A 15,080-nucleotide genomic window follows, 5' to 3' on the forward strand; every position below is an offset into this window, starting at 1 on the left:
TTTATCATCTGTAATATAATTTGAAATCATGGATTTGTTCCTTGGAGATTTATCTCCCATTTTTTATGGTTTCGTTTCTTGTACCAATAAACATTTCCCTTTTCTTGTAACTTAATCATCTTTTTGTCCTGTTTTAGTTATTATAGAACATACCTTACTCAGGTATCTTTGTTGAACTGCTTCTTTACTTGATTATAACCCCATAAAATTATTATTAGGAATTAGATGCTGTGCATGGAAAGCTACATTGTGAATGATTTTACCAAATCTAAACACTAACAAAAGTTACTCTTGTATTTTCCTATATCAGGAAATAAAGATGGAGGAAGCTATGATCCACACAGGTATCCACACTTTATTATTCTCCTCAGCAGCTTCTTTCCAAATAATTGCATGATCTGGTCCATTTCAACTAATGCCTCTACTATGCCTGCTGCACACCACATAGCTTTTGCTGCATGCAAGCGCTAATGCGGTTCCATCAAGCCACTGTGTTTACATTTTCACATTACATTTAATATATTTACATCAAAATTTCATCTTATTTTACTCCACCTCATCCTCATATTTAAGCAGAGGAAGAGAGAGAAGGTATAGTGCAGAAAGAATGCTCAGCCATTTATTCACCAATCCACACCCACTTGTCTTTCCATCTAGAACATCTACATATCACTCTCTATGGGGCATCAGACATCTTCATGTGTTTAGGAACCTAGAATGAAGAATACATTCTCGTACTGTTTTATGTACTGTAAGTCATGATGTCCTAAAGAGGGTGCTTAAATATGTATACCTTTGCACACCAAAACAAATTCAATTGCACTTATAGTATAGATGTTCATATATTTGAGTTTATATTGGATACTTGTTCACTTTTTCTCCTATAGAACTTGATTTTTTATAAAACTGATGTCAGCTTTCAAGATGGGTATCTGGTCCATAAGACGCTTATGCACATTTCCCAAATAAAATGCCAAAAGTGTTATGTATTTCTGCACCAGTAAAATTGATGTTATAAAACTATTGAAGTTAAGCCAATGTGGACTGGATCAGCATGCAGATGATATGGAATTCTGTGAGATAATAATTATTAAATGAATTTTCAAAGAAGAGTAATTCTTCGGATTATTGGATTGTTTTGCAGAACTTCAGTAAGAGGTTGGGCTTTGTTACATCATCATCATCATCATCATAAAGTTGGAAGGGTCATCTAGTCCAACCTCCTGCTCAGGCAGGAAACCCTATACCATTTCGGACAAATGGCTGTCCAGTCTCTTCTTAAAAACTTCCAGTGTTGGAGCATTCACAGCTTCTGGAGGCAGGTTGTTCCACTGGTTAATTGTTCTAACTGTCAGGAAGTTTCTCCTTAGTTCTAGGTTGCTTCTCTCCTTGATTAGTTTCCATCCATTGCTTCTTTGGAGAATAGCTTGAGTCCCTCCTCTTTGTGGCAGCCCCTGAGATATTGAAACACTGCTATCATGTCCTCCCTCGTCCTTCTCTTCATTAAACTAGACATACCAATTCCAGCAGCCGTTCCTTATATGTTTTAGTCTACAGTCCCCTAATCATCATATATAGAGTCAAATAGAAAATAATTATTTACATTGTGCACTTTTGGAATTTACAAGCTTCCTTCTGCTTAGTTTCTCAAGGATTGTTACTCTGTCAAACTGCTTCAAGTTGCCTCTGCTTAGTACTTGGTGGCAACAATTAGCAGTCTTTGCAGTTGATGGCTCAGTGACTACCTTCACCACACATTAGATTGCCTCAGGCTACGCCAGAGGTGGTTGCAGGCCAGTGTTAGTCCTCAACTTGTATTCAGATCAAACTAAGGCACAGTTTTAATCAATAAGTAACAAAAATAAGCAACTGTTTATTCACCAAAATGTCTATTATCATTTAAAATAAAAAAAACAACAAGTCAACTTCTTGGTCAACTAGTCATGAATTGGGAAGTGAATGGTAGAAATGTTGGAATTGTCTTGTATTCCCTGATAAGACAGGAAATGTTGAAAACAAGGGAATTAGCATTAAGCCATTTAAATGTTATAGAATTAGCACTGAAGATTAACTGGGGCTTGAGAGGGCTGTTTGCTGGGTGAATTCAATCTGTTTACAACACAGAAACAAACAAACTGCCTTACCTCTTTCCCTTTCTACATAGTTTGTATCCCCTTGTCTCTTTCTTTCCCTTTCCATGTGCAGTTACACTTTCCAGTCATCCTATCTCCATTCCCTTTTCTTTGTTGAGGTTTCTTTTGGAAGAAGGAAGGAGCATGTGTGCTCCTCTGTGTGAGAGACGTATTTGTGAGAAAATGATTGATATATGCCAATGGGCATCATTTAAGTTTGCAAATGGTGCACCTTTGTTTGTAAGTGATTAATTGTAATTATTTGTTATTCAATTAATGTACATTTTTTATTTTTTGGATATGCCTTCTAGGGTCTCTATGAACAGGCACACCGATAAGCATACACATGCACAAGTGTGCTCCTCTTCTCAATATTCTCAATATTCTCAAGGTTCAGTGACCGTTCAGCTCTATGATGATGCTGAATGAGGGGGACTTAGGATGGAACTTCAGAGTTCCAGCCATTGCAACATACCATGGTCACCTAATTGCGATTCCTGACATTCTCTGCCAGCTTCTCACAAACAAAATCAACAAGGACACCAGCAAAGAATCCAAAGTCATTAGCATGTGATGTCCTTGATTAATGATCCATGTAATCTTTGTTTAACAATGGCAACCTTGCCATGGCTAACTGATGCAGTCACATGATTTCATGCTCTATAACCATGTACCTGTATTCAGAAAGAGTCCACAATGTTGATACACCAACATATGTTACACCAAATTATTATCCTGAGTAACATAACATTTTCTGGAGTAATATTCTTCAAGTTGGCAATTTCTAGATATGTCGCAATGGCAACATCCACTATGTACAGCATTTACAACCGCAGAATGCCCAGGCTTAGACTTATGGAATTCTTGATATCTGGAAGATACTGAGATTGGAAATATTACTCTAATATGGCTGAAGTTTCCCATATTGTCCTACACCATTTTGACTTTTTTCACCTTTATTTTTTAAATTTAATTCATTTTGAATTCTTTCTAATATTTTCTCTAGTACCAAGTCCTTTCCTGGAGTAACTTCTAAGGTTCATCTTCTGACTTGCACCGTCTCTGTAAAAATTTGCTGTGTAATTTATATCACTAATACCAAAGCCATTTGGAACTATCTCATATTGCTGATGACTGATTGTAGCAGGGCAACACTTTTTTATCCACACAAGTCTCTCCCATTCTATCCAAAAACTTTCTTCTCTATATTTATTAAGAATATAAAATTTTAAGGTCATTATCTAGCTGAGTATTTTGATCACTAATCAGTCAGACATCTCTGGAAAGCCAGGTTTTCAGGGTAACAGCCTATTTTGTTGCTTCTTCTTAGGCACTGCATACTGTACTGTAGCATACGTTCAGTAGCAAAGATTACGATTACTGATTGACTTAAAAATTACTAGCTACAAATTAGTTCTATTTTAAAGTTGTTTCATACTATTCAATATCAGACACCTGCATTTTAATTCCACACCTATTCTGCTTCTCTTTCCAATTCCCCAAATATTTGGGCATGCTGAGTCTTCACTGCATAAGATTTGCTTCCTTTTTGATAGGAAAGGCATTTGTATACAGGTTTTGAGATTCTTGAAGCATAGTAAGGCCTTCCTTGGTGACTTCACTCATGCTGAATAGTCCATATGTGCATCCATATTGGCAATTAGTGTCTATAATAAGTCCCCATCAGTCTCTAGTGATGTTATTTCTATGAGGACCCTAAGGACTCCAGTGGGATTGGTAATGTTGCTATTGCCTATAAGGATATTTATGTGTTAAATGCCATTTGTGTTTCCATATACTCTTTATCCCTCCCAGTTACTGGCTGAAGATGAAAACTTATGGAAAACAAAGGCAACTGGGCAACATGGATAGATCTTGAAGTGTCTTATTGCTTCCACAGAAGTATTTATTTTTATATAAATTATGAATGACACAGAGATAAAACAACTCTTGGTATCAATTATTATCCCTTGCATGAGAACTTTTCTGAAATTTTCAAATGTGTGCTTTTGGTAGAAAAATGTCTATGTTTCTGTCTTAACCTATTTTCCTCCCTATATATTCTAAATATAGGTCCCATTATTGACAGTCATTGTAGCTCAATACTTTTGAAAGGTACAGGTTTAGATAATGTGGTCATTTTTCTTTTTCTGGATCTGGGCATCAGTAGCTTTTCCAGTTTTGTGCAGATTGGTTAGACAGGTTTAACACAAATTAGGTTACTATAGCTGAGAAATATTATGAAGACAAGCAAGAATTAGCTTAACTCTTATCTGCAATGTAAAGGTAAAAGAATTTACATGCTGTAGAAGTGTACAACAGCACTTACTCTCAAGTGATTCTTCTACAGCATTTTTTTTAATGTTTCTGTTTAAGCTAAAAAAGTTAAGCCGAGTCTTGCTTTGTCTTGATATATCCACATCTCCAAGGGAAAGAGAAATTCTCTTGGTCCCTAGGTATCTGCAGGACCACCAACCAGATTAAACACAACTCAGAAGATTCTCCCAACAGAAGTTCTTTGTGGTGCCCCAATTTCAGGAGGTGCTGCGGGGAAAAAACATTGTTGAGCACATTCACTAATTTATTTATTTATTGCTTATTTACTGCTATTGTTTTTTGTTATAAACCACAGTGTGGTTTGCTTAAAGGTGTAACTATTATACTATATTTGAGCATATTATTACAAACCCTATGCTCTGCAAAGATTTGGTAACATCAAATTAGAAGTACTCTCCAACAAAAGGAATTTCCTTATCCTCTTGGATTTAATTAAGTCATGGAGAAAAAATGAATATATGTGTATAATGAAAGACAATTCATACAAATGCTTTGGCTATCTCACAACTAAATGTCAATCACTATTACAGCAAGAAATCCATGTGAATGTTTCTGTAATGCTTTTCTTTTTTGGGAAGAATTGCTAAATTCACTTTCATCATATTGAATGAGACCTGCTATGAAAAAATGCAAGAGAATGCTGCTGCCTGGTATTAACCCACTCATGTCTCATTTGAGCTCGTGTAAAATATTGATTACATATCCGCGCCTAAAATTAAGATAGTATTTTCTCATTGCAACCAATACAGTAAAATTCTGAAAAAGTGATCATAGCATGTAAAAAATGTCCTATGTTGTGCTACTCAATTAATATGGCAATTATTAAATATAACTGCATAGATTGATATTTAATTCAAATCATTGGTTTTTCAGTTGGATCTATGAATCACTTTGAATCAGCAATCAAACTAGATACTCTTGAAACAATTTGGAAAATCAGATTGAAGTGCCAAATGGAACTGATTTGACTTTCCAAATTAAATTAATGATTTGAACCAAAGCTATTTGAATCAGATCTGAGCTAAGCTACACATGACTGATATCCAATATTACAAGATGTTACTGTTTCCTTTTTTTCCCTCCTTTTTGACAGAGGGCACTTATGGCATGGATGGGAAGGCTAAGCTCCCAAATTTTACAGAAATTATCAACTGGCAAGGACTGGAAGATTTGTACAGTGTGAATGAAAGTTTATATGAAGCCAGACACAATTACAGCATTAATTCTGATGACTGGAGAAATTACTTGAAGGATGTAGATAGAATCTTTGCACTGCTGAACAGTTACTCTAAGCAAAATCAAAGAGCAGAGACTCCTGCTGTTAATAACAGTGAAAACTTGGATGAATCATCCACATCATTTTCCTTGCTGGGAATGAGCTCTGCTGAAACAGATGAAGCTTCGAGTGGGTTCACAACCCTAGAGGCTCAACCTATCATCCCAACATATTATGGAGACCTGGCCTTGACCAGAGTAGTGTCAAGCAAGGATGGCAGACTTGAATTAAGCAATGATATTCCTTCAAAAAGGAGTACAAATGGTCACCAAGCCAAAACATGGCTAAAGATCGAAGAGCCAGTTAATTCAGAAATGGATTTTAGTGGGAACGATTTGACAGAACTGGACTCCAGGCACAGCTTCATCTTGCAACCAATTAACATTATTCAGAAAGCCTCTATGACAGACAAAGATTTTGCACAGGGTATTTTTGAAGAGCAAGACTACCTGCCCGTGAACTCCGCTGCAAAAATAATCACCTGGGCTTTAAACACATTTGTTCTGAAACATAAAACTGAAATGTTGAGAAAAGGGGATAGTTTTCAGAAATCTTCAGAGTTTCTGAATGAAGAAGGCAGTGCCGCAAATCCACTCCCCTCAAATTAGGCTGTGTTAGCAAGTCAGGCACTATTAATTAGGTGGCAAATGGAACAAGCATTTTATAGCAAAATTCCATTGTGTGTATTTTATATACATATTCTTGTCAATGTGGCGGCAGTTACTAGAATCCGAGAATTAAAAAGGCACCATTGTGACTTTTTTAGCAGAGCTCTGTTTTTTAAAGTAGTGTAAATGCACCTTCAAAGGAAATGAGCTCATTTTTTGTTCTCATAACAAATATTCTTATCCAGTGTTTTGAGTAATTTTTATTAATTTGAACCATTGAAATTTCATATTGTCAAAGTAAACTTACATGCCCTTTTGTAATCTTTGTGCCATAGTTTTTATTAATCTGACTCGTCTACACATTCTTAGTTTTGCTAGTGCAATGTAATTTGCAAAATAAAAGAAGTTGATAGAGAATGCATTATGTACATGGATTGTAAAAAGCAATTACTGGTATATTGAGCAGATTTTCATGTTTGATTTAAAACCGTTATGTTCAAATTGATTCATAGAAACTTTTTTCTTAGATAAACGGGAAACTTAACAGAAAGTTAAAGTGAGTTAATTTTCCAATAAATAGGAACTAAATTGTAATTAAGATTTTTATTTTTTGAGGAAAGTTTGATTTCTACTTTGCAAAAGGTCTCAATGTATTCACAGCTGTTCTAGTCATTTTAGAATAAAATCGAGTCCAAAGAAAGGTTCTATATATAAAAATGCTATATATTATATTGCATCTTGGCACACCTGCAGATGTGCAACACATACCCTTTTTAAAACACAATTTAAGTTGCAACAGCACAATTGCACTGTTATATCTGTATGTAGCCATACAGAATACTGGGTTGTAGGTATACTTTTTAAACAGCAAGGAATAATGTTATGTACAAAGCCACTTCTCCACTCTTCTCCAGAATCAAGGAAAAGAATGCTTCCCACAGAAATATCAGTGAGGTTTGCTTATGTTGGTTTAATAAAGTGCTTTAGAATATATTATCTGAATAGGGAAAAATAGGTACAGTCATCTGGAATTGTGTGAAGGTAAAGACTGTTCCTAAAATATGGGGTTTGGAGGTTTTTTCCCCTGGCTGGGAGAACCTAAACAAACACAAAAAACCCCTAAACCTTCAAAATAAAGATTAGTTCTTTGTTTTCTTAGTTACAAGATTTGCAGAAAGTAACATTTTATAAATCATTTATAGAAATAAGGTTGACATAGAATTGCCTGTTTCAATCATGAAATACTTGATAAATATTTCATGATGTTAACAGATTAAATGCATACAAATATACCCATCAGTGTTTCCTTTTGCAGTAAGAGCATACAAAGCTCATAAAGGGAGCAATAGTAAACCAATGAAATTAATATCCTAATATAGATAGCTAAGTGTAGTTTATATACCAACACCATTCACAATTTACTTTTCCAGTAAATCCATATGCGGCATCCCATACTGATTTTTGATTTTTAAAATTTTCATTCCCTTTTTGAAGAGCTCAACTCCAGTAATGATCTCAGCCTCCTATTTCCTTTCAACCCATTCACTCTTCCTTAATAACTCTCTTTTGCAATTCAATTACCATTAATTTGCCCTATATGGCCAAATTCCAATGTTGTTCCAGATTGTTTACTCATATTTTGGCATTCATTCCACATTCAGAGTACATTCATTTTTGACCTTTTCTTTCATTCTTTTTCCTCACACATTTTTGCAGTACTCAAGTTCCCAATTTCAACTTACCATTTGGTTTAATGTCTACGGAATTTCTCAGTCATCCAGATTATGGTTGTCCTAAAGGTGCCTTTTCAAAAGGCAACTGGACTTTGTTTTTTCTTGAATATGTTTCGCTTCTCATTCAAGAAGCTTCTTCAGCTTCTTGGATGAGAAACAAAATGTCTTCAAAGAAAAACAAAATCCAGTTGCCTTTTGAAAAAGCACTTTTGGGGTTACCATTTGGTTACTCCTAGTTTTTCTTATTTCCAAATAATCTGGGTACAAGCACATTCTCAGATACAGCCATTTTTGCTTCTTCTAACATTCATTCCACACAGCATATATTTTCTACTAGCATCCACACATCTTAAAATAGCTCCCTTTATTTAATACACATTTTACCAAGACATACAAATTAATCTACTTGCTCTTTTGCCATTTATATAGAAACTTGCAGCCTCCTCTGTCAAACCCAATTGCCTTGATATTTATGTATTAATGTTCAATTCTGTGCTCCGTGTTGTATTAGTTTATATAACATTTACTTACTGTTTGAAGGCATTTCAGTAATTTTTATGAAAAGCTTTTGGTGGCTTCTGTAAACATGAGTATCATTTACATGTCTCAAACTGAATGGCAGAACAAATTTATTTAAGGATGTGAATGTTAGAGTTTTATACACAGTATATATATATATTCATTAGATTACAAACTGTTCATGTAAGAATTTTTTGAATACTTTTATAGAACAATTCTGGCTTCAGGAAAGTCTAGAAGCAATAATTCTTCAAATAAAGAGTTTCTGTACCTGTTTTATAGAAATCAGTCAAGTCAAATTTTCATAAAGGTATTAAATTATTTTAATTCAGTGTATTAACTTATAATCTAATAAGAAATGTTTACCATGTAATACTTTGCAGTTACTTGATTTAAAATAACAATCCAAGCTCAGATACAAATTGTAGACATGAACAGGTGGGAGCAATGGTTGCATAAACAATAGAAAATAATGGAAACTGAATAATTTTAAATATAAATAATATCTTCCAAATTACAGTGGTACCTCGGTACTTGACGTCAATTGGTTCCAAGAGGCACTACAAGTACTAAAAAGTATGAGTTCTAAACAAACCAGGTGACTTACCACGTGTTTTGTTTTGGCCAGGAAGAACTTTCTCTCTGTCCTTTTTCCTATATATCAGTAAGCTTCCCAGCATGGCCGACTTCCTGTCTGCCCTCTGTGGCCATCCCCCTCTTCCTTTTCAGTGCACTGAATACCAAAGAAGCAAAGAAGCTTCAGGCCTGGACACAGCACGGAGACGGCATTGGTCGCGCTGGTGAATGATCTCTGGAGGGCTAGGGACAGGGGTTGCTCCTCTGTCCTGGTCCTATTAGATCTCTCAGCGGCTTTCGATACCATCGACCATGGTATCCTGCTGCGGCGTCTCAGGGGGCTGGGAGTGGGAGGCACCGTTTTACGGTGGTTCTCCTCCTACCTCCAGGGCCGCTCGCAGTCGGTGTTGACAGGAGGGCAGAGATCCGCCCCGAGGTCTCTCATTTGTGGAGTCCCTCAGGGGTCGGTTCTCTCGCCCCTCCTGTTCAACATCTACATGAAGCCGCTGGGCGAGATCATTCGTGGTTTTGGGGTGGGGTATCACCAGTACGCTGATGATACCCAACTTTTTCTTTCCACCCCGAACCAACCCAGTGATGCCCTCTCCGTGATGTCCCGGTGCCTGGAGGCGGTTCAGGTCTGGATGGGGAGAAACAGGCTTCGTCTCAATCCCGCCAAGACTGAGTGGCTGTGCATATCGGCGTCTCGGGTTAACCAAGTTATTCCACCTCTAACGATGGGGGGTGAGGTGTTACCCCCCGTTGATAGGGCTCGCAACTTGGGCGTCCTCCTGGATTCACGGCTCAATTTTGAAGATCACATAGGAGCCGTGACCAGGGGGGCTTTTGCACAGGTTCACCTGGTGCGCCAGTTGCGTCCCTATCTGGACCGAGACGCCCTACGCACAGTCACTCATGCGCTTGTGACCTCCCGTTTGGACTACTGCAACGCTCTCTACATGGGGCTGCCCTTGAAGACCACTCGGAGGCTTCAACTGGTGCAGAATGCGGCCGCGCGAGTTGTAATGGGGGTTTCCCGATACTCCCATGTAACACCTCTACTCCGCGAGCTGCATTGGCTTCCGGTTGCCCTCCGGGTGAAATTCAAGGTGCTGGTTATCACCTATAAAGCCCTACATGGCCTGGGTCCGGGTTATTTGAGGGAACACCTGCTGCCGGCATCAAACGCCCTTCGCCCAGTGCGCTCCCACAGGGAGGGTCTGCTCAGGGTTCCGCCGGTGAGAGATTGCCGGCGGGTGACACCCAGGGATAGGGCCTTCTCAGTGGGAGCGCCTGCCCTCTGGAACCAGCTGCCGGTAGAGCTGAGGACTGCTCCCGACCTCCGATCATTCCGCCGGGGCCTGAAGACCTGGCTCTTTGAGCTCTCGGGCCCAGGCTGAGGAGAAAATTTTAACTGGGGTTTTAATCTACAGGGTGAATTTAATGCTTTTTTAATTGGTTTTAACTTTTGTATGTTTTCGATTTTAATTCCCTGTAAACCGCCCTGAGTCCTCAGGGAAAGGGCGGTATACAAATGCAAATATTAAATTAAATATTAAATTAAGAACCAGCACAACATTTTTGCATCAAAATGTTCAAGCACCAAATTGACAACTTTTGAAGGAGTCCACTACTGTACTGTAAATCCTTCTGCTTCACTGCAGCAATGTATTTCTTTCGTTAGTTTTAAAGTTGTTTTTCAATCTGATAGATAAAATATTAACATCTATAAACTGAAAGGAGCTTTATCCAGAACTTCCCTGAGAACCAGAGAGAAAGGCAGGAGTTACTATGGTTTCTAATTTGTCCACAGGAAAATACAGCATTTCCATCCTATGTCCCTAAATGCACGCAAAGCCAAAACTGAGAAGTCAGCAACAGACAATAAGTGTCACCTAGGCAAAAAAGCTGAAGAAACAGTGAACTACCTGGTAAGCTGCGGCAAAAAGATTGCACAGATTGACTACAAGCAACGGCATGACAAAGTAACTGGAAAATCTGCAAGAAATATCATAAAATAGAGAAAGTCACAGAAAATGAAGAAGCTAAATGGCTGTGGGACTTTAGAATTCAAACAAACAGGCATCTAACACACAACACCCCAGACTTAACAATGTCAATAAAAAAAGACAAAATGTCTGGATAGTGAATGTACCTGGAGGCAGCAGAAGAGAAGACAAAGAACTGGAGAAGATAACAAAATACAAAGACGTACAAATAGAAATAGAACGACTATGGTAAAAGCAAGCAAAAGGTGCAATTCCAAAATATCTGCACCTCTTAAACATCATCAGTATTGACAAATTCACCATCAGTCAATTGCAAAAGGCCACTTTATTTGGAACAACTTCTATCCTGTGACAATATCTGCAATACCATCAAACATCCAGATCTGCCTATTCCAAGTGCTTGGAAAGAACTCAATAGGTAGACAGAAATGTCAAATCTAGTGTGAACTTCTGGCTCACTGTGAAGCAAATCATAATAATAGTAATCAGAAAAAATGTGAAAATGGAAGACCCCAAAACAAGAGTAGAATAAACTCAGTTAACAATTACAAATATAAAGGAAAGGCTGATATGATCTATAGAAATAACTACAGTAGAACAGTGGTGGTTACAGAAGAACTGGGTACTGAAATTAAAAAATCAAATGCAAAATCATATTCTATCCCCAAAGTAGAACAAGTAATTTTTAAAAAGAGCAAACATTGAAGCATGTAAAGACCGAAACAAGCCTAATTAAAAAAAAATACTGGCTTAGTACTAGAAAAGCTGAAGATGCTTTGGAAATCATAAAGCAACAAATAACAGCAATAGCTGGAAAAAGTGAGCACTATGAGATGTGAATCATTCAATTTAAGCACTATTGGTTATTTCTATCAACCAATGGTGATTCTTCGAAAGTATAAATGGAAATGGAAATGCTGAAAATGGAAAACCAAAAAGGAAAATTTTGGAAAGATATAGAAGAAACTCAAAAAGACTAATAACATCATAAATGATTAAAAACTGAGTGAAAAGGATTAAACCTTCTGAAAATGATCTGTTGCATGGTTTTTGATTCAAATATCTGACCAACTTACACACAATTATATCTAAGGAGCTTAATGAAATATTGCATAAATAAATATTGCATTAGTGATTAATAAGTGGCAAAAATGTATCAGATACAAAAGGACCCAACAACATAATGCAGTTGCCAAAATGATTCACTAGAATGATCATCCATTAAAATTAGCGTGGCATAATGAAAAATTGGTAAGAACATAAAGTTGAAAAAGTAATCAAAATGGGCAACATAAAATAGTTAGATTTCAGAAGACAAATTGATAAAATCTTGGCTCATAACACACCAGATTTAACTGTGATTGAAAAGAAGAAAGTGTGGATAATTGATGTAGTAATACCAGGGGATAGAATAGGAGGCAAACAATTGGAGAAGGTGACATAGTATCAAAATCTGAAAATTAAAACTGAAAGGTTATGGCATAAACCGGCTGTGGTGCTCCCAGTGATTTCATCTGTTCAGTTACCACAGGCCATACTGCTTTGATTTCCACATATTTCCACTGATACATTAAAACATCCTAAGTTCTTAGAAAGAACTCAATGCGTATGAAAGCCAGTATCAGCTAAAGAACTAGCAGCCTTGATTTCATGTTTGTCTATACAAGACAATGGAAGAGAAAGAATTGGGGGCGGGTTGTCATAAAACATAAAAGACCTGCAAATAGAAGTAGACTATTTAAAAAAATAAAAGTAATAGCAATAGTAATAGGTACCTTGGTACTACCACAAAACATTGCACCACTTGAACACCAGAGGCATTGACAAAATCACTATCAGTCAATTGCAAAAGGCAGCTTTACTTGGAACAACTTGCATTCTGTGATAATACCTTTAATATGAAAGATCTGTCCATCCCAGGTTCCTGAGAAATACGCAATAGCTGGTTAAAAAAATGTCAAAGCTAATCTAAACTCTGGCTGACATCATAATAGACAGTTGAAGAAGAAAAAAGTACCTTTTGAACATGAAATCAACAACCTAAAACTTTTTAGGAGCTTGTTGCTGTTAAACAGTAAAGTAAAATCACACTGCACTCAGCTGGTATAAAATTACTGTTCATAAATGTCCATTGGATGTCACTACCACACCACATAATAGCTTGCAGTAATAATGATGAATATTGGTTGGGATTCTTAAATTATAAATACTGCCTTTATCAACTAATACCTTTAAAAACAGGTGAATAGAGTTGAGATAATATAAAATGAGAATTATAGAGCCCATATTAAAACTGGCATTAAATTTTGTATTATGTGACATTACAGATCATGAATAAATATAACTGGTAGATTAAAACAGGCAATTGGCTCATGCATAATGATGATTAGCTAATTATGAAAAACATGCAATTGAGCTGAGCAGCAACGACATACTAAATGAGGTAGTAGCACTGTATCCATATTCACTGCATTGATTCCTGCAGCAAAACTATTTTAGATTAGAGCAGATTCTTCTACTGTCCTGCTTCCCAAAAGTATACTGTAAGTGTGGAATAGTACAAGATGTGACATAAAACACCACAAAGTTAAGTCATTTTTATTTCAAAATGCCAAATACTAAAGGTTCATTTGCAAACAGCTATTTACATATATTGTCCTTAAAGTTTTACACATGCTTGTACGTAAGAGTTTGAAAACTGGTTTTTGTTCCACTGAGAGATAAATACTAGTTCAAATATTCATTAAAAAAAATAACATTTGACAAATCTCCATTTTTTTTAAAGATGCAAGACATAGTTTCCTAACTGACACACTTAAAAACATTTATCAAAACTTAACATTTTAACTAGTCTGCCTCTTGATTAATAGTATTTTCCCTCTTTCAGGTATAGTAGGGTTAAAACAAAATACAACATACAACATACTGCTGTTTTCCTGAAATCAATGGAAAAAATATACAATCTTGTCTATTTATTAATGGGGGAGTGTGTGAAGTATAAAAAGTAATGATTCAAAATTGCATATTTAAGAATATTAAGTTCAACCTTGGATTCTTTTTGAACAGTTTTTTTTAGACTCTTTAGCATACAGGTTTTTTTAACAACGCATGGTTTTGGCTAACAGTTCTGTTCTGAAAGTTTATTTTTAAAGTTCAAAGGACACAATTATGTTGTTTTTACCACCACAGTTCAATATTAACCAAATGACTGAGAGGGGCAGTAATCGGGGAGTAATCAAGGATCATCTATTGTACATTTTGTGTTCATTCAACGGTACCATAGTCAGAAACCTTCCCTCCTAAGCTGCTCCTCAGCTGCACCAAATTTTGATTCCTAGATTTCCAAGCCACTAGAGCTAAAAGTAAAGCAATTGGCAAGCTTGGCAGGACACCAGATCATCATGTCTTTGGCTATCGCTATGCTGTGCCAGAAAATTGTTTCCAGATTCAACAATTAAAGATATCTAGTTGGATAATGATAGCCAATTCTTTTAGTTAAAATATTTAAGCTAGTTCAAAGATGTGTTACTTCATGAAAATTTGTGGAACGAGTATATTCCAAACTTACCACTAAGCTGATAGTCCTGCAAAGTAAGCACCTGAGCAGCTATTTGAAATATTTTTCAGCCTCATGAGGAAATTATTTTATCCCATTAGCACCAGTTGATCAGTTCCAAGCTGATCATTTACATTAGAGGGCCAATATACATTTTCTGGTACACAAGAAAACTTTGGGATAAATGCCCAATGCCAATCTAGGGCGCTCTCCATTTTATGACTACATTGCAGGAAAAAAAAGAACAGTACCAATTTTTAAATGACATAATGAACTCATATGTATATTCAGAAGCTCCATTCAAACGTTTGCCAGAATACATGGTGAGTTCAAA

At 36.5% G+C, this 15,080-nt stretch overlaps 1 protein-coding gene across 2 annotated transcripts in view; it reads left to right on the top strand.

The window, feature by feature from the left end:
• The window catches only part of SULF1 (sulfatase 1), a gene marked incomplete at its 3' end in the record, with an annotated part of 76,843 nt that overhangs the window by 35,501 nt on the left and 26,262 nt on the right, over positions 1-15,080 (top strand). Inside the window, exons 17-18 of one of the 2 annotated variants that reach the window (XM_083359377.1) lie at positions 311-344; positions 5,563-5,593. In XM_083359377.1, the coding sequence (XP_083215503.1) occupies positions 311-344; positions 5,563-5,593 (65 nt within the window). Of the gene's footprint in view, positions 1-310; positions 345-5,562; positions 5,594-15,080 lie in introns of those variants that run through there. The other variant, XM_083359376.1, reaches the window with a different exon arrangement.

This window comes from Vipera ursinii (assembly GCF_947247035.1).
Source record: "Vipera ursinii genome assembly, chromosome: 3".
NCBI classification, from domain to species: domain Eukaryota; kingdom Metazoa; phylum Chordata; class Lepidosauria; order Squamata; family Viperidae; genus Vipera; species Vipera ursinii.